This window comes from Prionailurus viverrinus, chromosome D4 (genome assembly GCF_022837055.1).
Source record: "Prionailurus viverrinus isolate Anna chromosome D4, UM_Priviv_1.0, whole genome shotgun sequence".
Taxonomy (NCBI): domain Eukaryota; kingdom Metazoa; phylum Chordata; class Mammalia; order Carnivora; family Felidae; genus Prionailurus; species Prionailurus viverrinus.
The window spans coordinates 6,840,976-6,865,960 of NC_062573.1; the positions used below are offsets into that span (position 1 = coordinate 6,840,976).

At 50.5% G+C, this 24,985-nt stretch overlaps 1 protein-coding gene across 5 annotated transcripts in view; it reads left to right on the plus strand.

Annotated features, from left to right (window-relative positions):
- Positions 1 to 24,985, plus strand: part of TTLL11 (tubulin tyrosine ligase like 11) — a 239,808-nt gene that overhangs the window by 208,221 nt on the left and 6,602 nt on the right. The window contains exon 10 of one of the 5 annotated variants that reach the window (XM_047829545.1): positions 19,722 to 23,405. The exons of the other annotated variants lie outside the window; for them this stretch is intronic. Within the exon in view, the coding sequence (XP_047685501.1) occupies positions 19,722 to 19,762 (41 nt within the window). The 3' untranslated portion in view covers positions 19,763 to 23,405. Of the gene's footprint in view, positions 1 to 19,721; positions 23,406 to 24,985 lie in introns of those variants that run through there. 5 annotated transcript variants of the gene reach the window in all.

Genomic DNA, 24,985 nt, shown 5'->3' on the forward strand with positions numbered 1-24,985 from the left:
CCAGATTAGAACTGACTGTGCCATTTTCTACCCATGTAAGCTTGAAAAGCCATTTCACCTCCTGAGTCTCCGTTTCCTCTTCCGTAAGTGGTGCCAACAATACCCGCTCGCCAGGGGGGCCCTGAGGTCTCCTACGTCAGTGGATATGACAGTGTCTGGAGCCCTTGCTGGCAGTGCAGAGCAGTAATCCCATTAGCAGGCTCCACTCGGGCTGGGTCCGTCTGAGCGTGGGGTGCTCCCTGTCGCGGTCAGCTCTGGGCTACAGCTTTCTGGCCACGGGGATCATTACCTTTTAATAATGACGCCACTGGCTGCCAGTTGTTGGGCAAGTCCTACGTGGAAACGCTCTGCTGGGGGCTCCATATGCACGGCCCTGGCTGGAATTCCGGAGGTAGGTACCCTCAGCTCCACCGCAGAGAGAAGGGTGCTGAGGCTCAGAGGCACAGCTGGTGGGTACGGCTCTAACACCACGCCGCCTCAGTTTCCCTTCCGGGCTGCTTGATCCCACGAGCCGGTGCTGGCGTCGGATGGCCTCCAGGCTCCCTACTGCTCTCCTTTCTGAACTCTCAAAGCAAAACCCAGGGAATCCCAATACTCACTGACGCCACAAGGTGGGTGCTAGGCGTCTCGGCCGGTGGAGCGCCCTCACAGCCTTCCCTGGCAACCAGGAGAGGCTGGCGAAGGAGCGTCGTCTGGAGAAGCAGGCAGATTAATTATCATCTCGAGGACCGAGAGCGCTCGCATGACAGTCGAGCAGCGCGCTTTTTGCTGACGCCTCCAGAAAGTGAAGGAGTGTTTGCTCTGTGAGTTGAATGCAGGAGTCATCGCAGGATCCCGTGGAGGGGGCCAGGAGAGGGGGTGGGGTGGCAGCGGAATTATTAAATATTGAAATTGATCAGGAGTAGCAGCAGGAAGCTATTTATCATGTTTTATTGCTTCAAACTAGCATTACCATCTGGCCCATTGTTAATTCTGAATAGCTTTTCATGTTTTGTTTGCCTCTTAAATTGCTCTCTGTAAGCGGAATCCACAGGGGCTGTCCACGGTACAGGCGCGGGTGGGGTTTTCCGGGGTCTGCCAGGATCCCTCCGTTCTGCTGACCAAGCTAAAGAGAGGAGAAAAGTACTTATTTTTAGCACATACTGGCAAGCGAATCCGGGGCTGGGATCTCCCAGGCCTGTTGCCACGCCTCAGTAAGGATTGTTAGCAGGGACCGGGATCTCCAAAGTCCCTCCCAGGTGCATCTCGCTGCCCCTTCTCACACTCAAACACCAGACCGTCAAGCGGGTGATTGTGTCCCATTTTACAGATGAGGATCCTGGGTTTCCAAGAGCGAGTGGCTTGTCCAAACTCCCATAGCCAGTGAGTAGCAGAGCCCACATTTGAAGTCAGGCCTCCTGCCTCCTGGCCCAGGATGCTGTCCCCAGTCCAGGGGGCCTTTGTGTGACTGGGCTGGGGGCAGGGCTTGTGAGGCAGGGAGGTGAAAGGTCGACTCCTGAAGCACAGGGCCTATGGGAAGATGGAACTGAGTGGGAGGTGGTTGCCGGTCTGAGCCTCTGTCTCCCAGCATCCTCAGAGCTTAGGCTCCTGTTTCCATGGCTCCTGAAAAGAAATAACAGATGCAGGGGGGTGGGGGTGGGTATAGGCAGTGGGGGCTGGGCATGAAAGCCAGGAATGAGAAGCCCGTCTTGTGCCCCCGTCTCAGCGGCCACCGCGGTCTCACAGCTGGCGAAGCCAGGGCCCGGTCCTTGCTTCCTGAGAAGGCTGGTATGACACCCCCGATTCTCAAGGAGAAGCAGCTTCTGGAGCCAGCCACATTCTTAGGAGCATTCAGGAAGCTCCTGCATAGCAAAAGAAGACAGCTGTGGTTGAGTGGTGGTTCTTCCCTGGGGCAAGTGTCAGCAGGAAGACCAGAGAGTTCTCCTTCCTTCCCCCCACCGCGCCGCCCCCCCCCCCATGGTGCACAGCCAAGGATTCTCATGCCCTCAGTTCCATTCCTTCCCCCCACCGCAACCCCCCCCCCCACACCCCGTGGTGCACAGCCAAGGGATTCTCATGCCCTCAGTTCCAGTTGTCCTGCCCATGTCAGAGGGGGGCAGCATGACCTGTCCCAGAGCCGTCTTAGGGCTGACAAGAAAGAAGTCGGAAGAGTGATAGAACAGGGGCTTGCATTCTCAAAGGGCAGGGGCTCATTCAACAAACAGGTAACGAGCATGTTAGCAGGTGTCCGGCCTGGTAGAAATAGAAAGAGAAATTACTTACAGATCCCACTCTCGAGAAAAAAGAAAGGGTAGAGACCATTTACTGAACATTTACTATGTGACGGAAATAATTCTTGTTATGAGTTATCCCATTTAATTCTCGTACAGCCCCGTGAGCTAAGAGTTGTTATTCCCGTTTGACAGATGAGAAGTCTGAGGCTTAAAGAGGTGAACTGTGGATTGAAACAGCTGCATCTAGGATGTCAGTGGGGACCCTAGGATTTGAACCAAAAGCAGTCTGCCTTCAGAATCCATTGCCTTTTCATCACACCCAGTGTCTCCAGCCATACACATAAAAAGGACACACGGTTGTCATAGGGTGTGGCCAGAGTCGGGGTTGGGGGGGGCGGTGTGGGGGAGAACAACAAAGGGGTATTGCTGTGAGGGTTAAGAAAGAGAACACAGACGGGGGCACCTGGGTGGCTCTGTTGGTTAAGCATCCGACTTCAGCTCAGGTCATGATCTCACGGTTTGTGACTTCGAGCCCCATGTTGGGCTCTGTGCTGACAGCTCAGAGCCTGGAGCCTGCTTCGGATTCTGTGTCTCCCTCTCTCTCTGCCCCTCCCCCGCTTGCACGTGTGCGCATGCTCTCTCTCTCAAAAATAAATAAATATTAAAAGAAAGAAAGAGAGAGAGAGAACACAGACTTCGCATCCCAGAAAAGGCACCCGCTGCGAGTTTTGTATCCCTGAGACTAGCACAGGGCCCAGGGAATGATGAGCAGACAAATAGCAATAAAAAAATATCCTGCACCTGCAAAGTAAGGCGTTCTGAGTGTGAGAAGCGTGGCTTATAGTAGAGGTGGTTGCTGACAGGGTCTCCTTCCCCTCTCCTCAATGTCTGGCATAAAACGCCAGCTCATTTGGATAAGACCTTCACCCCACGCCCAGCACTAGCTATGTCCAACTACTCGTGCAAGGTCCCCTTTCCGGAAGCCAGCCCAGACCTTCCTTCTGGCCTCATGAGGCTTTGGCACCTACTGAAGGAGCTAGCCAGATTCCTGATGTCTGAGACCTTAATGAACTTTTATATAACCTGCATGGGGAGACCCTAGTATTGAAATGGAAGAATAAAAACGGTATTTATAAAGATTAACGAGGAGAAAAAAAGTCAAAACTACTATTAAAAAAAGAATGCACGTTTTGGGATCTAAATCTCAGACCATCCTTTTAAGTAGCCTTGTTTTCTATTCTTTTTTTTTTTTTTTGAGCTCAAGTGCATAGAATTGGGTTAATCATAATCTTTGGTTCGTGAGACCTTCTATCCGAGTCCATGCATAACCTGCTTTTATTAAGTTAGCTTTCTGAATTAGTAATTTTTAATAATAAGCATCCACAGACTCACCACCCAAAACATAAGCCAAGACTTCACAATAACCCGCATCTAGTACGTGGCTCTCCCCCAACACCAGCCCGCCCCCCCACCCCCCCCCCCCCCGCCTCTCCCCACCCACAGAACCCTCATCTGCAACCCCAGGCTCATCAGTCCCCAGATAGTCTTGCCTTTCTCTCTGTTAGAAAGTCAATGGCTATTTAGGAGCTTGATGGAATTTAGTACTAGGCAATCTCACACTCCCCAGCCAGCCGATGTAATCGACATAGAAATAAATAAATAAATAAATAAAGACTTCAATGTGTAATTCTAGAATTTCTAGCAGAACAGAAATCTAAACGAGGGTCTTCTCAGACAAACTGAGGTCTGGCAGTCCCGTCGGTGCCCAGAATGAAATGAAGACACAAATTTGTCTGTGAAGATGCGGTTACTTCATGTAAATTGCACTCACGAGCGCCTCCTTATCTCTGAGACTTTGCTCTCAACGCTTCCCAGAGTGGAATTTCACTTCTCTGTGCCAGAGACGAGGACAGCATCAAGATTAGGCAATAAAAGGTAGTATTAATGCGTCATCTCTGAGAGGGAAACGTTTCACTCGCGGAGGGAACCTCTGAGCCCAGCACCTGGACATCTTGTCCATCTAACACACAACCGACCTCTAGGGTCCCTCCCAGTCATCAACGGGAACATGACTGCAAAGCAAGGAAACTCGGATTCAGGAGTCTCTTCCGCCCCCCTCCTCCACCCATTCAAGCACACCCACACCTGGCCTGCAGAGGGAAATCTAAGAGTGGCGTAGTTTCGTGTCTCATACATCCTGCACACTCTTTGACTAAAATAAGAACCGTTTCTTCCACCGCCTGAAGGATGCCTGAGCTACGTGCCTCCTTTCCTGGGACTGCCTTGGTTTGACTGGCAGTATATCCAAAGCCACAGGCTCTGGGATCGGACAAACCTGGCTTCAAATCCAAATCCGGGCTCCCTAATTGGTAGCTGCGTCACCTCCGCAAGTTACATAACTCCCTCTGAGCCTCGTGTTCACCATCTGTAAAGTGGGGATGATAGCGGTGCCCGCTTCTTAGAAGCATCGCTGTGGATGAAGTGAGGCAAAGCGCTCAGAGCAGGGTCTGCCGTCCGCGGGAACTGCTCAGTAAGGGGGCTCTCCCTGCGCCCCTCTCTGAGACATGCCTCCCTGCACCTGCTCATGCCAGCCTGGGGACAGGACAGGTGCTGGGACCAGACGGGAAGAAGTGCTTGATGCGAGAGGCGTGGCACACGAGCAGTGGCATCACATTTCCCTCGGTGCCCAACGGAGTGCTGCCCCCCCCCCCTTCCCCTCCACGACCGCCCTCACCTGCCTCTGGCCAGAACCGTGACCGCAAACAACCTGGGGCCAGGCCGCCCGCGGGTCCCGCTCCCTTGCCTTCAGCCCTGGCCCACACCGTGGGGTGGTTCGGCTGGGAAGAGGGGGCTCGAGGTGGGTGCTGTGAGCCTGGGGAGGGTTGGAGACCTTCGGCAGGAAAAACGGCGCTGGAAGGCTCGGAGCTGCGGGGCCTGGAAAGCTCGCCAGTTGCCCTCCACGCCAGCTGTGGTGTCTGATGAATGGCTGTGGCCATCCCTCCACATGCCCGCTCTCACCCTGGTGGGTGCTCGCTGCCCAGGCTGGCTGTGCCGGCCTCCAGCCCCCCCGTCTGCATCACCTTTCCATGCAGAGCCCGCTGGCAGCTGCCTGCAAGGCCGGCTGGTCTAAGACTCCAGTTCCAGGGTAGAGCATCTGAGTGAATGAGGGCCTCGCGGACTGGGGCCCTCCTCTGCAGCCAAGCCTCCCCCCAAAGCCCCCTACTCACTCGCTCCAGCCAGGAGAGCGGCCACCTTGGAGGTCCTCCACCGAGGCCCCTCGCCTCTCTCCGGCGCTCCACCCCCCAGGCCGTCTCCCCAAGGAGACCCTCAGACGGCGCCCCCTCCCCATCAGCTCCAACAGCATCCGGCCCTGCTCTCCATCCGGATCGCAGCTAACTAAACGCCGTGGAATGGAGTGTGTGGCATCTCTCTGAAGCTAGACTCGCCTCCGCGAAGCCCAGAGCTGTGCGTGGCACACAGTAGGTGCTCTGCAAAAGTGTCAAATGAACTAGGATCAGACCCTGACAGTCAGCGGCGCCGGTGGATGTCTGAGTCTTATGACGGTCTCTCACCAAATTTCCTCAGTCGACTTATGCAAATCATCTGCCTCCTGTACTTTCATCAGCTGGAATGAGCCCCCACTGAAATGTATTTGGTTAACGATGTACTGAAATATTTAAAAGTATTTTTACTCGGAATGTTGAGCGGAGCCTCGCTTATACATATACATGGGTGGCCCCCTCCCTCGGAAATATGGGAGCCCGCGGATAACTAGGCGGGTTTCATGCAGCGCCTCTTGCGACGTGTCTGGCACAAGCCACATTCTGCAGCCTTGAAATTATCTCGAAGTCAGATGGGCCTCTCTGGATGGGTGCCCTACACGCTTACAAAAGAGTCGGCATCAGAATTAGTTTTAATAAAAGCAAGTGAGCGGACAGAAATGCCAGCTCGCCCTCTCCCTCGCACAGACACTTCAGGGCCTGCCACTCCTGGGCTGCGCCTTCTGGAATTACTTCTCCCCTTTGCCAGGGCCACGACGAGGCCCTGCGTCAGGGGCACCTGTTCTCCATCATCCTCTCCGCTGTCACCTCCCGGGTGGAGGGAACAGGATCTCTGTCCACTGAGCTGGCCTGACCCCCCCCCCCAAAAAAAGACACAAGAAGGGGAAAGCAGAATGATGGTTTATGCAGCCCCCCCCCCCCCCCCCCGTTGCTTGCACCTGTGTGGATCATCACAGCACCATGGAGGCTGTGGGGAAGCGGGAGCCACATGGACTCCAGTTCAATCCCCAGCACCTTCCCTCTGGCAGCCCTTAGTGGTGGCACTCCTGCTCTGGGAGCCTCGGCCTCCTTTACAACGGGGCGGAGGACATCCGCCTTGGGTTGTCGTAAGGATTTAGTGAGGAAGCACAGGCCCCCGACCACAAAGCACCCTCCCAGTCCGTCCGTTTACTGAGTGTTCACATGCTGGTGAGCTCGGTCTTATTCCCATGACCCCCTTCTCAGAGGAGGAAACCAAGGCTGGGGTCAGGAGGGATTCTAGGGACAGAGCAGGAACCCCACCCGGAGCCTTTACCTCTAGTGCTGCCTGGGGAAGTGACAACAGTCACCACCTCTTGAAGATGGAAGGACCCCGTCAATCCCCAAATGTCCCCAGGCTCGAGAGCCAGATTCAGTGACTGAGGCATCCCTAAGGTTGGGCAGAGCTGTGTTTGGCAAGACAATGGTTGGTCCCTGATCTTGGTTCAGGGAGGGGTTCACAATGACAGACACATGAGGGGGTGGGGCGGGGGCAGGGGACTCCGCCCCAGGCATCCCCCACCTGCTCCTCCTCCTGCCGGGAGCTGGATAAACGTTCCCACCCACTTTATTGTCACAAATATGGCACCAGAAGCTCCCCAGAGCCTTGCTCTCTGGAGTTGAGGAAATGAGGATTAGATGGGTTAGGGGCCACACCCAGCGGTGCCCAGCCCATACGCAACACTTACAGAAAAATTGAGCAGGTAATACCAAGAATTCACTTATATCCCCCCACATTGTCCCCTGTAATATCTTGCGTTACCGTACATTTGTTACAGTTAGTGAATAAATACTGATACACTATTAAAGTCCACAGTTTACGTTCAAGTTCATGCCGTGTTGTATATTCTGTGTGTTTTGACAAGTGCATAATGTAATTTCCCCAACATTGCAGGACCCCACAGAATATTCTCACTGCCCTTAAAAGTCCCTGTGCTCCCCCCCCACCCCATTCATCCTCCCTCCCGTGAGCCCCTGGCAACCTTTTTTACTGTCTCCATAGCTTTGCCTTTTCCTGAATGTCATAGGGCTGGAATTGTACCATGCTGCCTTTTTAGACTGGTTTCTTTCACGTAGCAGTATGCATTTAAGGGTCCTCCAAGTCTTTTTGTGACTTGATAGCTCAGTTCTTTGTATTTCTGTGGAATAGTCCACTGAATGGATATGTCACAGCTGGTGAATCCATTCACCTATGGAAGAATATTTTGGTTGCTTCCAAATTTTGGCAATTATGAATAAAGCTGCTACAAACATTTGTGTGCAGGCTTTGTGTGGTTGTAAGTTTTAATGCAACTGGGCAAATACCTAGGAATGTGATTGCTCGGTCATACGGTAAGACTATGTTTAGCTTTGTAAGAAGCTGAACTGCCTTTCCAAGTGGCTGGTTCACATTTCCACCAGCAATGACTGGGACTTCCTGTTGCATCAGAGTCTGGTCAGCATTTAGTGTTGTCAGGTTTTAGATTTAGCCATTGGAAGAGGAGTATAGTGGTATCTCACTGCTTTACTTTGCATTTCCCTAGAGGCGTATGATGTTGAGTATCTTTCCATTTGCTTATTTGCCATCTGTACATCTTCTTCGGTGAAATGTCTGTTCAGATCTTTTGCCTGTATTTTAACTGAGCCATTGGGTTTGCTTTTTTTCTTATTGTTCAATTTGAAGAGTTCTTTGTATATTTTGGATACAAGTCCTTTATTAAATATGTCTTCTGGAAGGGTTTTCTCCCCGCGTGCGGCTTAGCTTCTTGTTTTCGTAACAGTGTCTTTCACAGAGCAGATTTCTTTAAATTTTTTTAATGTTTTACATGTATTTATTTTTGAGAGACAGAGTGAGACAGAGTGCGAGTAGAGGAGGGGCAGAGAGAGAAGGAGACATAGAATCCGAAGCAGGCTCCAGGCTCTGAGCAAGCATTCAGCACAGAGCCCGATGTGGGGCTCGAACTCACGAACCATGAGATCATGACCTGAGCCGAGGTCAGACACTTAACCGACTGAGCCACCCAGGCACCCCCACAGAGCAGTTTTTAATTTTACTAAAGCCTAACATCATTTTTCTGCTTTCATGTGTCTTGTTTCGGTCTTGCATCTAAAAACGCATAGCCAAATCCAAGGCCCCCCCTAGGTTTTCTCCTATGTTATCTTTGAGAAGTTTTATAGTTTTGCATTTCACATTTAGGTCTGTGATTTATTTTGAGTTAATTTTTGTGAAAGGTATAAAGTCTATGTCTAGATTTTTTGGGGGGGGGTGGTCTGTGGATGTCCAATTATTCCAGCACTATTTGTTGAAAAGACTAATTTTTCTCCATTGAATGGCCATGGCTCCTTTGTCAAAGATTAGTCGGTGACATTTGCCTGAGTCTATTTCTGGACTCTCTATTCTGTTGCACTGATCTATTTGTATGTTCTTTTGCTAATACCATGTTGTTTTGTTTACTGTAGCTTTACAGTAAGTTTTGAGGTTGGCTAGTGCCAGGGTTCTGACTTGGTTTTTCTCCTTCAGTATTGTGTTGGCTGTTCTTCCCTTTGTCTTTCCATGTAGATTTTAGATTCGCTTGGTTGATATCCACAAAATATCACAATATTCACTTGGTTGATATCCACAAAATAATTTGCCGGGATTTAATTCGGAATGTGTTGAACGTATATACCTTTTCTTGTCTTGTCTTACTATATTAACTAAGGCTCTTAGTACAATGTTGAAAAGAAGTGATGAGAGGGGACATCCTTGACTTGTCTCCAATCTTAGGAGGAAAGCATCTAGGTTTTCACCACTATGATGTTAGCTGTAGGTATTTCTAAATAGATATTCTTTATCAAAGGAACAAAAAAATTTTAGAGGTTTTTTTTTTTTAATCATGAATGGGGATTTGAGTTTGTCAAATGTGTCTCCTGCATCTATCGATCATATAATTTTTCTTCCTTAGCTTATTGATGTGATAGATTACATTAATTGACTAGTGAACATCGAAGCAGCCTTGCATACCTGGAATAAATCCCATTGGTAATGGTGTCTAATTCTTTTTATACGTTATTAGATTCCATTTGTCAAAATTTTGGGGGGGGTTATTTGCACCCATGCTCATAAGAACTATTGGTCTGTAGTTTTCTTTTCTAATAATGCCATTATCTGTTACTAGGATAATGCTGGCCTTCCAAAATGAGTTAGAACATGTTCCTTCTCTTTCTGTATTCTAGACAAGGTTGTAGAGAACCGGTATAATTTCTTTCTTAAATGTTTGGTAGAATTCACCAGTGAAACCACAGGGCCTATTGGTCCACTTGATCTAAATTACCAAATTTGGAGGCAGAGAGTTACTCATAACACTCCTTCGTTAGCCTTTTAATGTCCATAAGACCCGTGAAGCCTCCTTCATGGTCTGATATTAGTGATTGTTAATTACTAGTTAGTTGTCTAGCAATCTACTCTCCTTTTTTCTTGGTTAGCCTGGCTAGAGGTTTATCAATTTCATTGATCTTTTCACAGAACTAAATTTTGATTTAATTGACTTTCTCTATTGATTTCCTACCTTGCTTTCATTGATTTGTGCTCTAATTTTTATTATTCTTTCTCTTCTGCTTACTTTGGGTTTAATTTGCTCTTCTTTTTCTAGTTTCCTAAGGCAGAAACTTAGATGATTGGTTTTAGATCTCTCATCTTCTCTAATATATGCAGTCCATGCTATAAATTTCCCTCTAAACACTGCTTTTGCTGCATCCTACAGGATTCAGTAAGTTCCATTGTCATTTTCACATAGTTCAAAATGTTTTAAAATTTCTCTTGATACTTCCTTTTTGACATGTTGTTTAGACATGTGCTATTTAATCTCCAAGTATTTTGAGACTTTCCAGCTATCTTTCTGTTACTAATCTTCAGTGTAATGCCATTGTGGTCTGAGAGCATGCTTTGCATGACTTCTATTCTTTCATATTTGTTAAGATATGTTTTATGGCCCAGAATACAGTCTGTCTTGGTGAGTGTTCCATGTGAACTGAAAAGAATGTGTATTCTACTCTTGTAAAGGGAAGTATTTTATACACGTCAATTAGATCCAGTTGATTGATGGTGCTGTTCAATTCCACTATATCCTTACCAATTTTCTGCCTGCTGGATCTGTCAATTACTGAGAGAGGGGTGTTAAAATTCTCTGACTTAATAGTAGATTTGTCTGTTTTCTCTTGTAGATCTATCTGTTTTACCTCACGTATTTTGACACTCTGTTTTTAGCTACACTTGTATTGAGGACCATTATGTCTTCTTGGAGAATTGACCCCTTTATCATTATGTAATGCCCACCTTTATCCCTGATAATTTTCTTTGTTCTGCAGTCTGCTTTGTCTGAAATTAATTTCGCTGCTCCAACTTTCTTTGGTTAGCGTTAGTATGATATCTCTTTCTCCACCCCTTTGCTTTCTGTCTGTGTCTTTATGTGTAAAGGGGATTTCTTGTAAACAACATAGAGTTGGGTTTGTTTTTTATCCACTCTAACAATCTCTCTATTTTAATCGACATATTTAAACCATTCACATGTAAAGCAATTATTGGTATTAATTCGTCTTGACAAGTTTGGTAGAATGCACCAGTGAAGCCATCTGGTCCTAGAGTTTTGATTCTTGGGAGATTTTGATGACTGATTCAGTCTCCTTACTAGTACTTGGTCTTCTCAGAAATTCTATTGCATCATGACTCAGTCTTGGCAGGTTGTATGTTTCAAGAAATTTATCCATTTCCTCTATGTTGTCCAAAGACGCTGTTCCTGGACATTCTCCCTTTTTACATTCTTTCTTTTCGTATTTTACTTTGTGACATTTTGATTGACATGTTTTCAGGCTCACTGATTCTTTCCTTGTCTGTGTCTAGTCTACAGTTGAGTCCACTGGGGGCATTCATCATTTCTGTTACGGTGTTTTTTGCTTCTAACATTTTCTTTTGATTCTTTCTTAGACTTTCCATCTCTTTCCTTACATTACCCATCTGTTCCTGAGTGTTGCCTACTTTTTCCATTAGAGCCCTTAACGCATTAATCATCATCATTTTTAATTCTCCATTGCGTGATTCCAACATTGTGTCATAGCCACGTCTCCTTTTGATGCTTCCCTTTGTCTTGTCAGACAAATGTTTTCTTCTTGTCTTTTAGCAGGTCTTGTGACTTTTTTGTTGAAAGCCAGACATGGGAGATCAAGTAGTAGGAACTGAGGTAATCAGGCTTTCAGTGTGAGGTTTTCTGTTAACCCAATGAGGAGCTAGGCTGTATTTAATGTTTACTGCAGCTGTAGGCACCAGAGGCATCAGTTTCCTTGCTTTTATTTTCTCTCCCTCTTGTCCTTGGACTTTCCTAAAAACTCCTTGAATAGAGAGTCTTTATCTTGGAGCTGTCAATTGTTATCCACTGTGGTTACTTTGGAACCCTTTTGATGGGTGGTAGTGAGGTGTTGGGGAGAGACAGCATTTAATAATCTTATCGCTAAATCTCAATTTCTTAGTGGGCTTGGGTCCCTGGACTGCCACATTCAGAAGTGTTCTTCAGCCCTTTTTTTCTGCCCTTATGTGAGACAGGAAGGCCAAAAGGGCTGGAGTAGTCTAATCACCCTTCCCTCAGGTCAGATGAGCCTCTGGTAATGTAGTCTCCCGTGAGGGCAGCCTTTTGTGATGGAGAACACTCAGAGCACATTTTGGAAAGGTTACTTCCTCACACACCTCCCTGCCTGAAGCATGTGGGATTTTTCTCCAATCACCACCTTGAGAACCCAGTGGGGCTCTGGAGGTACAACCCACAGATGCTTGAAGGACCCCTAAGACTGGGCTCCCGGACTTTTTAACGCTCAATCTCATCCATTCAGCCTCCAGCAATTCCTCAGTCACCAATGAAGCACTCCTCCCAGTTACTGGCTCCAGCAGCCACTGCTGGTAAGCTGGCCTGGGCTATGATTCTCTGTTGTCACTTGCCTGTCTGGTTTTCAGGGTGACACTTTGCCCTGTGACCTCAAATCTCTGACAGATGTAAGGACTGTCATTGATTTTCAGTTTGCCTATCTTTTTTTCTTATTGTGAAGATGGGAGTGATGACTTCCAAGCTCCTTACACATCAGTGCTGAAGCTGGAAGTCCTCTATGTGCGTTTTCCACTTTTCACACCAACCTGGAGAGTTAATCCTTCTACTCCAGGTTACAGAGAAGAGACCTGACGTTCGGAGAGGTTACCTAATGTGCCCAGGGTCACCCAGCTAATGGGTAGAAGGAAGAGCCAAAATTCTTTGTCTTCCGCTTCTACCGATCTCTGAGAAACTACCAATCCCAAGCATTCCAAATATGTTTACAAATACAGGCTTTTCCTGGAGATTTTCATGGAATTCTTGGAGAAACCTGGGCTTGGTCATTTAACCTGAGAATGAAATGAGAACCTCATGGGCCACCTGACCAGTCTCTGTCTCTCATCAAGAAAATGGCCAAATTAGCCAAGATAGGGGCACCTGGTGGCTCAGTCGGATTAAGTGTCCAACTTCAGCTCAGGTCATGATCTCGAGGTTCACGACTTCGAGCCCCACGTCAGTCTCTGTGCTGACGGTTCAGAGCCTAAAACCTGCTTCCAATTCTCTCTCTCTCTCTCTCTCTCTCTCTTTGTCCCTCCCCTGCTAGCACTCTGTCTCTCAAAAATAAATAAAACATTAAAAAAAATTTTTTTTCTTGAATTAGCCAAGATCCTTATCCAGGCCTCTCGCATGGGGCCAACTTCAGCATTCACTGGTAACACTCTCCAAATTATGTTTACTTTACTGCCATAGAGTCATAGTGGTCAAAACCAGAAATGCCTGAGAGATCACCAATTCCAACGCCTTTGCTTTACAGGTGAGACCCTGAATTCTAGGGACTCTGAGACCCTGGTAAGTTAATGGGAAAGCCACCTGCCACCCATTGGCTTTCTACCTTGCCACCTGGCTCTTCTTCCTAGATCTTTTAGGAATTAAATTCCACACTTATTTTTGAGATAGCCCAGATGAGCACGTGATGAAACCTGCAGTACTCTGCCCCATCCTTTGGCACATGGGGGAGGGGAAGAGGCAGACACCATGCCGGGGCCGTGAGGTGTCCTACATCTCACTGGGAGATCTGGGAGACTTCTGGTGGTCAGCTGTGTCGACCTTCATAAGTCTGGGCAGACCAGTGGTTCTCAATTAGGGTATGATTTTGCACCTCCCCCCACCCCATGCCCTGGAGGACACTTGGCCATGTCTGGAGACATTTTTGGTTGTCACAACTGGGCAAGGAGAGAAGTTGCTATTGGCATCTCGCGGGTAGAGGCCAAGGATGCTGCTTTACATTCTTTAAGAAAAGATTTTTTTTAAGTTTATTTATTTATTTTGAGAAAGAGACAGAGAGAGTGAGCAGGGGAGGGGCAGAGGGAGAGGGAGAGAGAGAATCCCAAGCAGGCTCCGCACTGACAGCACAGAGCTTGAACTCACGGGGCTCGAACTCATGAACCATGAGATCACTACCTGAGCCGAAACCAAGAGTCAGATGCTTAACCGACTGAGCCACCCAGGCACCCCTTAACATTCTGTAATGCATAGGACAGATTCCCTCCCCCCGCCCAACAAAGAAGTTTTGGGCCCCAAATCTGGAAAAGTATCAAGGTTGAGAAAGGCTGAGCTGGAGTACGCCCATTCAGGATCTCCACGACTGATCTGGGCTTACTTGAAATAGCCACACTTTCCCTTCAGCTTCCCTACCATAGCTCCCGGGCTGGGGGAACAGTCCCCCGTGCCCCGCCACACTCGGAGATTGCACCTGCCAGCCACCGCGGGGTGAGGGATGGCGGCCTCTGGGGAAAGCGTGTGCACCTGAACTGTTCAGCGAGACCTTACATGACTGAGGTGCTTTCTTCTTGGTGGCAGGTGGGTGTCTCTGCCCACACTTCCCCACTGATCACGTCTGTGAAGGGAGGAGGAAGCCTTATGTAAGCGCAGCCTCGCACAACCTTCTGTCGTCCTGGCATTCCAGGGCTTGGGAAACCCCCTCCCTCCCGAAGTCTCAGGGGAATGTGGTTCTGTTCTGAACCGGCCCTGCCTGCGGGGGCTGCTTACCACCTGAGGATAAAATCTGAGCCCTTCAGCCTTTGAGATTGGCCTGGCCAGCCTCCCTGTCACCCCCCCTGCAGCCCCAGCCCCCCATCCCCGCTCCACTCTCCTCCCACGCACTCCAAGTAGCAGCCTCACGGGCTACTCTGAGCCAGACCGACATGCTTCGGCTCCTGCCTCTGCTCCCACTCGGCTCCCTGCCTGGAACACCCTTCCCTTCCTTGCCTGCCTGGACAATGCCTGCCTGTGAGACCCTCCTTTGGGACGCTTCCAGGCCCCTCTCCCTGCCTCCCCGCCGGCCAGTTCTGCTCTCTCCTGTTCCCTGTCAGTTCTCGGCACCGCCCTCCAATAGGCCTTACCTTGCTGGATCCTCAGTGTTTGCGGATGTCTGCCTCCCTCTCCACCTGCCCCCCACCCCGTGGATGCTGAGCCCATCCCTGGTTCACGTCTAAGGCCCAGGGTTTAGCACAGGGAAAGCTTCCTGGCAAGGTGAGCGAGTGGATAAATGAAAGAAGGAATAGATAGATGGAATGTCACTGCTCCTTATGCTCGGAGTGGCCACTTCCAGGATCCTCATGAGTCCCCGTGGCTCACCTGGTTTCCCAGACACAGGACACAAGACCTCAGCTCTGCCTCTTTCTGCCATGGATGCTGTGTGATCTTGAACAAGTCACTTGCTGTCTACACTGGGTGCTGTCTACACGGTAACCAGCTATAACACTGTAGCGGGGCCCAGGTGCGATCCCACGTAGAGGAGGAAGTAGAACCCCAACCAGGTTCAGGAGTCCCCATTTGTGGTGGCCCCCACTGGCCCCCACAGAGCACTGCTCCGGAGCATGAGTACAGTGAAAGAAACATTTCCTGCACTAATAAAATTACCTTCTCTAAAGAAGGCAATTTGCATGTTAATGTTTTGGGTAATTCTGTGCAGCTCCAGTGCCCTCGAGGCTGCAATTTCTCTCTGACAAAGTGATAAAAATAAACTCCCGCATAAAAGAGCATTTCTCTTCTCTCTCATTTGCGCTCCAAAGTGACATTCTTAATGTGAGTCAAGCTGAAACCCACTTCTCGATCTTGTTTTTGACACTGATCTGCCTCCCCTCACCTCTCCCTGTGACAGACCAGCTCCTCAGAGCAACTCAGAGGGGTCTCTTCCTGAGGAGCCAGCTGGATCCTCTTGGGGAGCGGGCACCCCCACTCTCGAGGCTCCAGACTCTGGGCTTCTGCAAATTCCAGAAGGTGCAGCCAGTTAACTGGAGGACAAACATGGGGCACGAGGAAGAGGGCTGCCTTCGGTGGGTGAGTTAGGGTGGTCTGTCTACCCCCAAATTGCCCATTTTTTGGAAACAACTACAATGGCTGGAGATTCTGAGACTCTGCCCTCCAGGGCGGCAGACTGTTGACCCGCCAGGCTTGGCCCTTCTGATCACCTAGACGTAATCACCAAAGAGGCTCGGATTTGGGGGTGTCCTTCCGTGCCAGATGCTGGCCCGGCCCTTATATCTAAGTTCTCTCATTGAAACCCCACAAGAGCTGGGCAGGGTAGGTAGAAGCTGAGGCTTCCAGAAGGGAAGGGAATGAGCCGAGGTCATCTAGCAGCACCTAAGAGACAGACCTTGAGTTTGAACATAAGTGCAGCCTGCTGTCGATGACCCAAGCAGTGGGAAAGGAGGAGAGAAGCGCCATTTACCAAACACCTACTATGTGCCATGCGTTATGTGTGTATATTTAATTCAGTTAGTCTACTAGTGTTCGTGACAGTGTGTGCAGTGACCCGTAGGACACCCAGGCCTCGTGCCCCTGACAGTCTTGAGGCGGAGGCAGACAGAGATTAAACATAGAAACACAGAAATAAACATGTATTTACGTGCAATGAGAGAAAATGACTAGGTTTTAAGGAGGATAGCAGAGAAGACCTAATTTACATTAGGAGGTGGGTCAGGGAGATCCGTCCGTACAAGTAGCATCGTAGTTGATGTCTAAGTGCTGAAAGGTGAGGACCCAGGGAAAGAATGTTCCAGCAGAGGGAATGGCTAATGACAAGGAGCCCTGAGGTGGGGGAGGTCGGGGCACGCAGGCAGAGAGCAGGCTTTGGCTCACAGGGGGCTGCAGACGCGGGAGGGACTCCATCTTGCAGTGGCTCCGAGCAGGTTAAGGCATGTGGGTGTTGCTCTGAATGCTGGTGGCGAGGTGACAGCAGGATATGTGGCTTGGTTCGTGTTTTGAGAAGGTCATTCTGGCTGCTGTGTCAGAAGGGGCAGTGCTGGAAGCGGGGAGGCCAGTGAGGAGGTTGCTGTCGGTGGTGGAGAGGGATGGGCGCTGTGGGAGAGGAGTTTCAAAAATGGTTCTCCGACTTCTGGCTTGAGCACTGAGGTGGGTGGAGATAGTATTTATTGAAATGAGTAGGATTTAAAGCAAAGCTGGATGGAGAGGGACGACCAGGAGGTCCGTTTCTAACAGGCTCTTTGAGATGCTAATGAGGTATCCCAGCAGCAAAAAAGCAGTGTGGCCCGGAGCTTGCGAAGGGAGGAGAGCCTTGATTCACGGAAGATATTTAAAGCCTAGGGAAGGAAGGACGGGAAGGGAGACCCGGGCCCAGGCGGAGAGCCTTGCAGGACCCCGTGCCCTGCGAACCTGAGAGGAACCAGCAGAACACCAGAGCCCCCCCACCCCACCCCACCACCGAGCCAGGACTTGCCGGAAAGATGCAAAGAAAAGCCAGAGAGCGGGCATCAGAGAAGTGGGGAGGACGCACTTCAAGGAGGGAGGCTTCCCCTCTGGCCAACGCTGCCGCGAGAGCTGGGAAGGGGAACGGAAGGTGCCCGGTCTCTTGGCAGGAGCAGTTCGGGGGGAGGGGGGAGCTGATCCGGGAGCAGAGGTAGAAAGGTGAGATACAACGTCAAGGCAGCCTCTAATCAGTGCGAGAGCCTGGTATGTTTGGTGGCCGATGGACGAGGTTCAGAAGCGGAGACACTGCTGAGCTGGGAGCACCAGGCACAGACTCCAAACCACCTACCTCTCCTCCTGCAATTCTCTGCTGCTCCCCCTGCGTTCTGACCCTGTCCCCTCCCCAGAGCGTGAGTGCACGTGTACACACACACACACACACACACACTTTCCTCTCCGCTCTGGCAGAGGAGGGCTCGCACACCTGTGTATCCACTTGGTGGCTGTTGGCCAGTGTTTGTGGACTTGAATCGAATTGCCCCGGCTCCTGGCATACAAACCCTCTAGAGCCAGGCCATTGTGGGGAAGAAGAGTTAGATTTGCGCTGTGGAAAGGGACACCTGTGCAGGGCTTTGCTCAGTTGAGCTCCGATGGAGGCAGAGAGCTGGAGCACACGGTGAGACAGGGTCTCCTGGGGAGGTGATGAGCACCCCGCCGCTGGAGACGACCAAGTGGGGGTCAGATGCCTGTTGTCAGCAATGCCAGGAGGGCAACCGTGGCTCAGAATCTCACAGGGGAGCTTCAGTCGGATAGACGGTGCTAACAGCAGTTGCGCTAAGGTAACTTGTGGCCCCCTCCCTGCCTCTCTAAGTAAGCCTGATGCGGGGCGCAGAGTGCCAAGAGGACAGATTCACAGCCCGGGTTTGAATCCCCACCCCACCCCCAGGCCACTGGACCCTGCCTGAATGTCTGTGCTCCTGCCTGAATGTCTGTGCTTCTGTGCACCCCAGAAGGCTGCAGCGCCCAGATAACAAACAAAACCCAAGACAAAGGCAGTTTTGCTGGTAAACAGCCAAAGGGTTATAAAGGCATCTATCCCCCAGACTTTCGTTTTGAGGGTGAAATGAGAGGTGCCCCTCAAGAGCTGGCCGCAGAGCCTGGTACATATTGAGCACCACTCAGATTAATTCTTACCCTTTTGAGTGTTATTGTCCTGTGAGGGCCTGGATTTCGTTATCTCTGAAATCCTTTCCAAGCCAGAGGTTTTGACCACTTGCTGCGGAATGTGTTGAGCCTCGGAAGGTCCTGCGGGAGCCATTAATCCCAGGAGAAATGTCTCGAGTTGCAGGAAGCGGTGACCATCTTCCCAGCCAGCGACTCAGGAACTTGTGTCTGCCCGCGGTGGAGTCGGGTGACGCCGGACGGGTCTGCGGTGGGACCTTGGGCCACTTTGCGCTGTGTGCCCTGTGCCTAACGAAATGATGGAAGTCCTGCTTGCATCTTTGGTTGTGTTCGTTATTTGGGTGTCCCGGGCTCCTGGCGATAATGGTTTTTCTGCAAGGTCTATCTATGGTTCCTTCCTGACGCTTACTAATTTTTCCGTCCAGACAAGGACAAAGGTGATAGTGGCTTGTTGCTGCTGTAACGCAGAAATACAACGACTGGGTGTGTCCCATTCTGTTCTTGAGCTGGGTGGGGAGTGGCAGGAGGGAGGCTCTCTCTTCCCTGAAAGGATGCGCCTTCTGGAGGTCTCCATCTGGTTTGGGGAGAGGCAGTGCAGAGCAGTGGTGGGAACCCCGGCATGGCCACTGTCCAACGGTGCGACTTTGGGCGGGTGGTGGGACCGCTCAGGGCTGCCACCAGATTACGTGAACGGGCAGGGAAAACGCACAGTGTGACTCCTAGTGGGCAGAACGCCCCCAATACGTGCAGCTTGTGATTTTTGTCGCTACCATTTTTTAAAAAATATTCAGAAGCCACCATCCCTCCCAATGCTCCCGGAGTCCCAAGAAATTGCCCAGTTTGCTGCTCATTTTACCGAAGGGGAAACTGAGGCCTGGAGAGGGGAGGTGACTGGTTCAAAGCCCCGCTGTACTCAGGGACCGCCGCCCTTCCGAGAACCCCGGTCTCCTTACCAACTGCACGATTTTTCCTGTCTGTAATCCCAGCCAGTCTGCTCATTTACTCCACAAACAACTGTTGAGCACCTGCTCACGGTCGCTGGGGATGGGGGCAAAGATGCCCTGGCCTCATGATAGTCTAGTGTAGAGACAAGCAGTCAGCTCCCTGCCATAAAAGAAGAAAATGAAGCCAATGTCACGACGGCACCCTAGGAAAGTGTGGTGATGGCGCAGAAACCTTGGGTGGGGAGGTCACCGGAGGCTTCGGGTTATCAAGCACTGTGTTGGGCTTCCTCTGGGTGGTGCCGTGTAAAAGCCAGTTGGGGAAGATGTGATGTCCCCACTTTACAGACGCAGAAACGGAGACCCGCCGAGGGGAAACCCCTTGCTGAGGACGAGGCCGCGAGGCCACAGCAGAGCTGGACCCCGACCAGTGCATCTGACCCCCCGTCACTGTCCCATGAGCCCAATGCCGCCTCATGGGAGATGCTCCGGTCCTTTGAGACCCCAGCCCTGGCCCGGAGCGACTGCACTAATGTCTGGAGGGATTGTGCCTCAGCAAACAGGAGCCAGGCTGCAAGGCCCCCTAAGGATGTGGGGAACGCTTCCGGTGATTAACCACCTTGGAGTTGGTGAAGGCTTCACAGACAACCCTTGCAGGGAACATTCCCCCGCGCAGATAGGAATCATTCAGCTAATTCCAGTCAAGATCGTTCAGCTTTATTTCCCACCAACATGTCCAGCCAGAAAGCGTGTATACTTACACGTTTGGAATTTCACTAGGAGACGGAAACATCTATTCTAGGTGGGTAATAAGAAAGATTTAAATCATGGGGAGACGGAAGGAGCTGGCATGTAGCCGGCCGAGCCCAGCACACCAGCACCTTGGAATAGAATTATAGCAAGGAAGCTCAGGTATTTTCGAGAGGAAAAAAAATGTCTCCTATTCAGTCTGGGATAATATGCCTGGCTGTCAACAATGATTTGGATTTAATTATATCATCTATGCAAATGTGTTCTGTAAACTGTAAAATAATACATAAATGTCAGATGTTAAGAAGATCGTCATGCAGGAGAAACAACGAGGTTTGGGCATCAGGTAGGCATGGGTACAATGCTGTCTGGTCCCCCTCGCAGGCCACCTGGCCTCTCTGGGTCTGCACTCCTCAGCGACAGCGTCTCCTTCTGAAGATCACCCTGAGAACCAGAGGAGAAAACGGATATGCCTCGTAAGCTGGCGAGGCATTCTTGCTGTTTCCGTCCTGGAGCCCCAGGGTAGATGATGGGGTCATTGGAGGGCAGCCCCCAGCGCGTTCATTATGTCCTGTGCGCGAGGACCCCTCCCCAGGGTTGGGGGTGACTTTTGAGGCCAGAAGGAGCCCATGGGCCCACCCTCGCCCACTGACCGACAGAATGAGGCCATGGTCTGTCAGGGGCCGCACCCCAGTAAGCAGGTGGCAGTCTCGGGTGGGAGACGTGTGTATGGCCACATCCAGAATGTTGCAAAGGCTGCTATCTCCAGTGACAGCCGTCAACCCAAAATAAAGTTGGGGAAAACGCTCCACGGCTTATCTTCAGGCATGGGAGGCAGGTGGGGGATGCCTGTTTGCAGAGACTGGCAGATCCACACCTCCTTGCCGACAGCCAGCAGAGATGGATGGGGCCCGTCCCTCCCCCGGGGCCAGGCGGGCATTGTTCCTTCATTTCCTCCTTCTAAACGACCCGACGTAACGCTCCGACTTGGCCATCTCTTTGAAGGCCCTCGAAGCAGCCACAGAGTAAAGAAGTTTCGAGAATGGTTCTTGTGATCTGCCCCCTTCCAGCTGTGCGACTTTGGCAAGTCTCTGTGTAAAATGGGACTGATATTGACACCTGCTTTGAAGGGCTTCTGTGGGATTTAAGTTAATGCACACGAAGCCTTTAGATCAGGGCCTGGCACATAACGAGGGCTCCATAATTATTAACTATTATGGTTTATTTTCATTACGTTTACGGTGACAGGTCGCTAAAGCAATGTTACCAAAGAGATGCCTCCAACTCCAAGTTTGAGCTGTGAGGGTTTTTCAGGCAGCTGGTGGAGGAGCCGGAAAGGGCGGGGGAGGATTTCTTCTATTTCTCCTCAACGGCTCAGGTGATCTCAAAGACTTGGGAAGCGGTAGGAGACTGTGTCCGGCTGCTGGATGAGCCATAAACAGAACCGAGAAGTTGGGATGCTATGGAATTGTTAAAACCCCAACCCCCAATGTGACTGTATTAGGAGATGGGGTCTCTAAGGAAGTAGCAGTTAAAATGAGGTCATAAGGCTGGGGCCCCGATCCGGAGAGACTGGTGTCCTTATAAGAAGAGACCCCAGAGAGCTGGTTCAGTGTCTGTGCCACATGAGGACACAGCGAGAAGGCAGCCATATGCAAGCCAGGAAGAGAGCCCTCACCAGAACTGAAACCTGCTGGCAGCCTGATCTTGGACTTTCTACCTCCAGAACGGTGAGAAAGTAAAGTTCTGTTGTTTAAGCCCCCACCCTTCCCCCCAGGCCATGGTGTTTTTGTCCTGGCAGCCGCAGCGGACAAAGACGGTGAGGGGAGGAGGGGTGGGCAGTGGGGTTCCGGAGGAGGACGTTTGTTCTGGGCATCCCCCATGGTTCATGATTGCCCACAGCAGGGCCAGCCCAGCACTAGGCTTCTTAACCTCTTTACTTCCCTGCCTCCTCGAGAGCCTTTAAGGAGATGGCCAAGACGGAGCGTTGGTTCCAAAGTTTCCCGATCACCCGTGGGTGCAGAGTCCCCAGCCCTGCGGGTACAAGTACAACTCCAGGGGCCTCATGGCCAACACACAGAATCTCCGGGAGACGGGAACAGAAGCCTGCATTTCTGGCAAGGTCCCCAGGTTATTTTATGCATAAGACGTTTAAAAACCATGGTCCTTGAGGGGAAGGCCAGTCCTCCACTGGTGTTAGAGGTCCTCCTTCATGAGGGCTCTTGACTTGCCCTTAACACCCACGTCCAACCCAGCAGCAGCTCTCGGACCTGTTGCACTGCCCTCAGACTCTGTCTGGAATCTTATCACCCTCACTGCCTCTGTCACTACTGCTCTGGTCCAAGCCACCCACAGCCTTTGCTTGGACTGGGGCAGTAGCCCCTCGGGACCTCCTTGCTGTCCTTTCTTTCACATGTGCCCCGTCTCCCTGGTCTCAACACAGCAGCCGCACCGATCACGTCACTTCCCATCTCCCCGGTGGCCTCCCGTCTTCCTCGGCATAGAACCCAAAGTCTGATCATGGTCCACAGGGCCCTCTGTGGCATGGCCTGTGAACCTTTCCAGCCTCATCTTCCTCAGCACAGCTAGAGAAGGGCAGGGCCTTGGCGAGGGCCACGGAGCTCTGCCCCACTTAGCGGTCAAGGGATGGTGCCGGGAGAGACGGGGGATGTGCGGTTTCTCGGAAACCAAGGAAACCGAGAGAGGACTAAATGCAAAGCTGGAACGATGTCGTGGCTTTTTGGCTTCCATCATTTGAGATTTTAAAAATAACTCCCTCAGAACGTCTTAAAAGGCAGACCTTCTTAGCCCAAAATCCAGCTTCTCAAAGCTCGGGGGCAGGTCCTTTTGCAAATAGGCCGCGTTTTGCAGATGAGTGTTCAGGGTGGAGTGTGGACAGACTGGACTCAGCAGTGAGGAGGAGGATGGGGAGGAAGGGATGGGTTCTCAAAGTGGGGTCCCTGGACCAGCAGCCTCAGAGGCACCTGAGCACGCGGTAGGAGTGCAACTTCTCGGAGCTCCAGGGGAGGGACCCGAAGTCTGTGTTTGCACGAGCCCTTCAGGGGACCCTAGACTTCTAGAGCCTCCGGTCTGGACCATCTTGGTCTCATGAGTCTGCACGGCGTCTAAGAGAAGGGTTCTCAGAGGGTCGTCTTTCCCTGTGTCCCTTGGCTTACCTTGCTGGCCTCAGCTGTAAAGTGGCAACAATAACACCTGCGTCACAAGATCGCTGAGAAGGTCGCAGCCCATTCAAGGGGATTAAATGGCTCTTTATTGGTGCCTGCTGTGTGCCAGGCTGTGCTGGGCACTGAAGATGCAGAGAAGATTGGGGCAATGTCCCCGCCTGCAGGAGCACACAGTCCCACTGGGGAGACAGCCACGTACCCATGGATTTGTCCCAATATATAGGAGGAAACAAGGGGCAACCCCAACGAAGGGCCATTAGCTCTACCTGGGGATGGGCCAAGTGTAGCGTCCTAGACCTCCAGACCTTAGAGGCTGGGTTGGGGTATTTTTAAGATTATATATATATATATATGTATATATATATATTTTTTTCTAATTATTATCAACAATGAACATGCATTATCTTACTTGGGAAATACAGAAAAATAGAAAGAAAGATACAAAAATACCCTATAAGTCCCTCCCCCGCCCCGACACGGTGCTGTAAGTTGCCGGTGAATACCATTGTGTGCTTTTTGTTTTCCTTTGGAAGAAATGTTTTGAAATACTCGCATGGCTCTAAAAACTTCTGCCGAGTTGCTTGTCAAAAGTCCCTAGCAATTTCACCATCAACTCACCGGTAGCGTTGTTTTACGTTTTTGCTAATGGGTGAGCAGTAGGCTTCAATGGCAGGTTTTCTCTCTTCCTTGCTAACGTATGTGAACTGCCCATTCACGTGCTTTGTCCATTTGAGGACTCTGTAAGGCTTAAGTATTTTTAACATGAAATTAACTACCAAAACCAGACTTAACATTTAATGCCCCCCACGCCAGATTCCTAGGGTTTTATTGCAAAACAATAAATGCATCAGAAATAAAAACAGTGATGTGCCAAGTGCTTATGATTGTGCTTATGTTCTCATTAATAGTGAAGGAAATGTAACTAGCCTCGGTGTTCAACAGTGGGGGATATGGCAAAATGATATACAAAGTAAGATTTGATGCAATATTCTGCCACTATTAAAATAATGTTATGAAGGCTATACAGCAACATACAAAAATGTTCACGATACCATTTTAAGCACAGTAACTACAAAGTTTTGTGCATGTTGTTATTACGAGTGAAAACACATCTTCTGTAGACAGAGTGGTTTGAAGGTCAGTTGTCAAGGACGCTTAGGTTCTAGAAAGCGGACATTCATGAGCTTGCCTTTGCTTTCTGTTGGCCTTCTCACTGTATGTAAGAAAGAGGGAGAGGGGCGCCTGGGTGGCTCGGTTGGTTAAGCATTTGACTTCGGCTCAGGCAATGATCTTGCGGTTCCTGAATTCGAGCCCCTCATCAGGCTCTGTGCTGACAGCTCGGAGCCTGGAGCCTGCTTGGGATTCTGTGTCTCCCTCTCTCTTTGCCTCTCCCCCAATCTTGAGCACATGCTCTCTCTCTTTCTCTCTCTCCAAAAGAATGAATGAATGAAAGAAAATAAAGGAAAGAAGGAGAAAGCCCCAGAGGGAACATGTGGACTGTCAGTGAGGATCTGGAAAGGGCAGGGGAGTCCAGCGAGGTGGGAACCCCAGCAGCCCTACCCCGGGAAGGCCACTTGGACTATCTTAAGTGCATTTCCTCCTCCTGTTTTCTTCCTCCCCCTACCTCAATCCCTCAGAACCCTCCAAAGCTCGATTCTCTGAAGCTCAGCAAATATC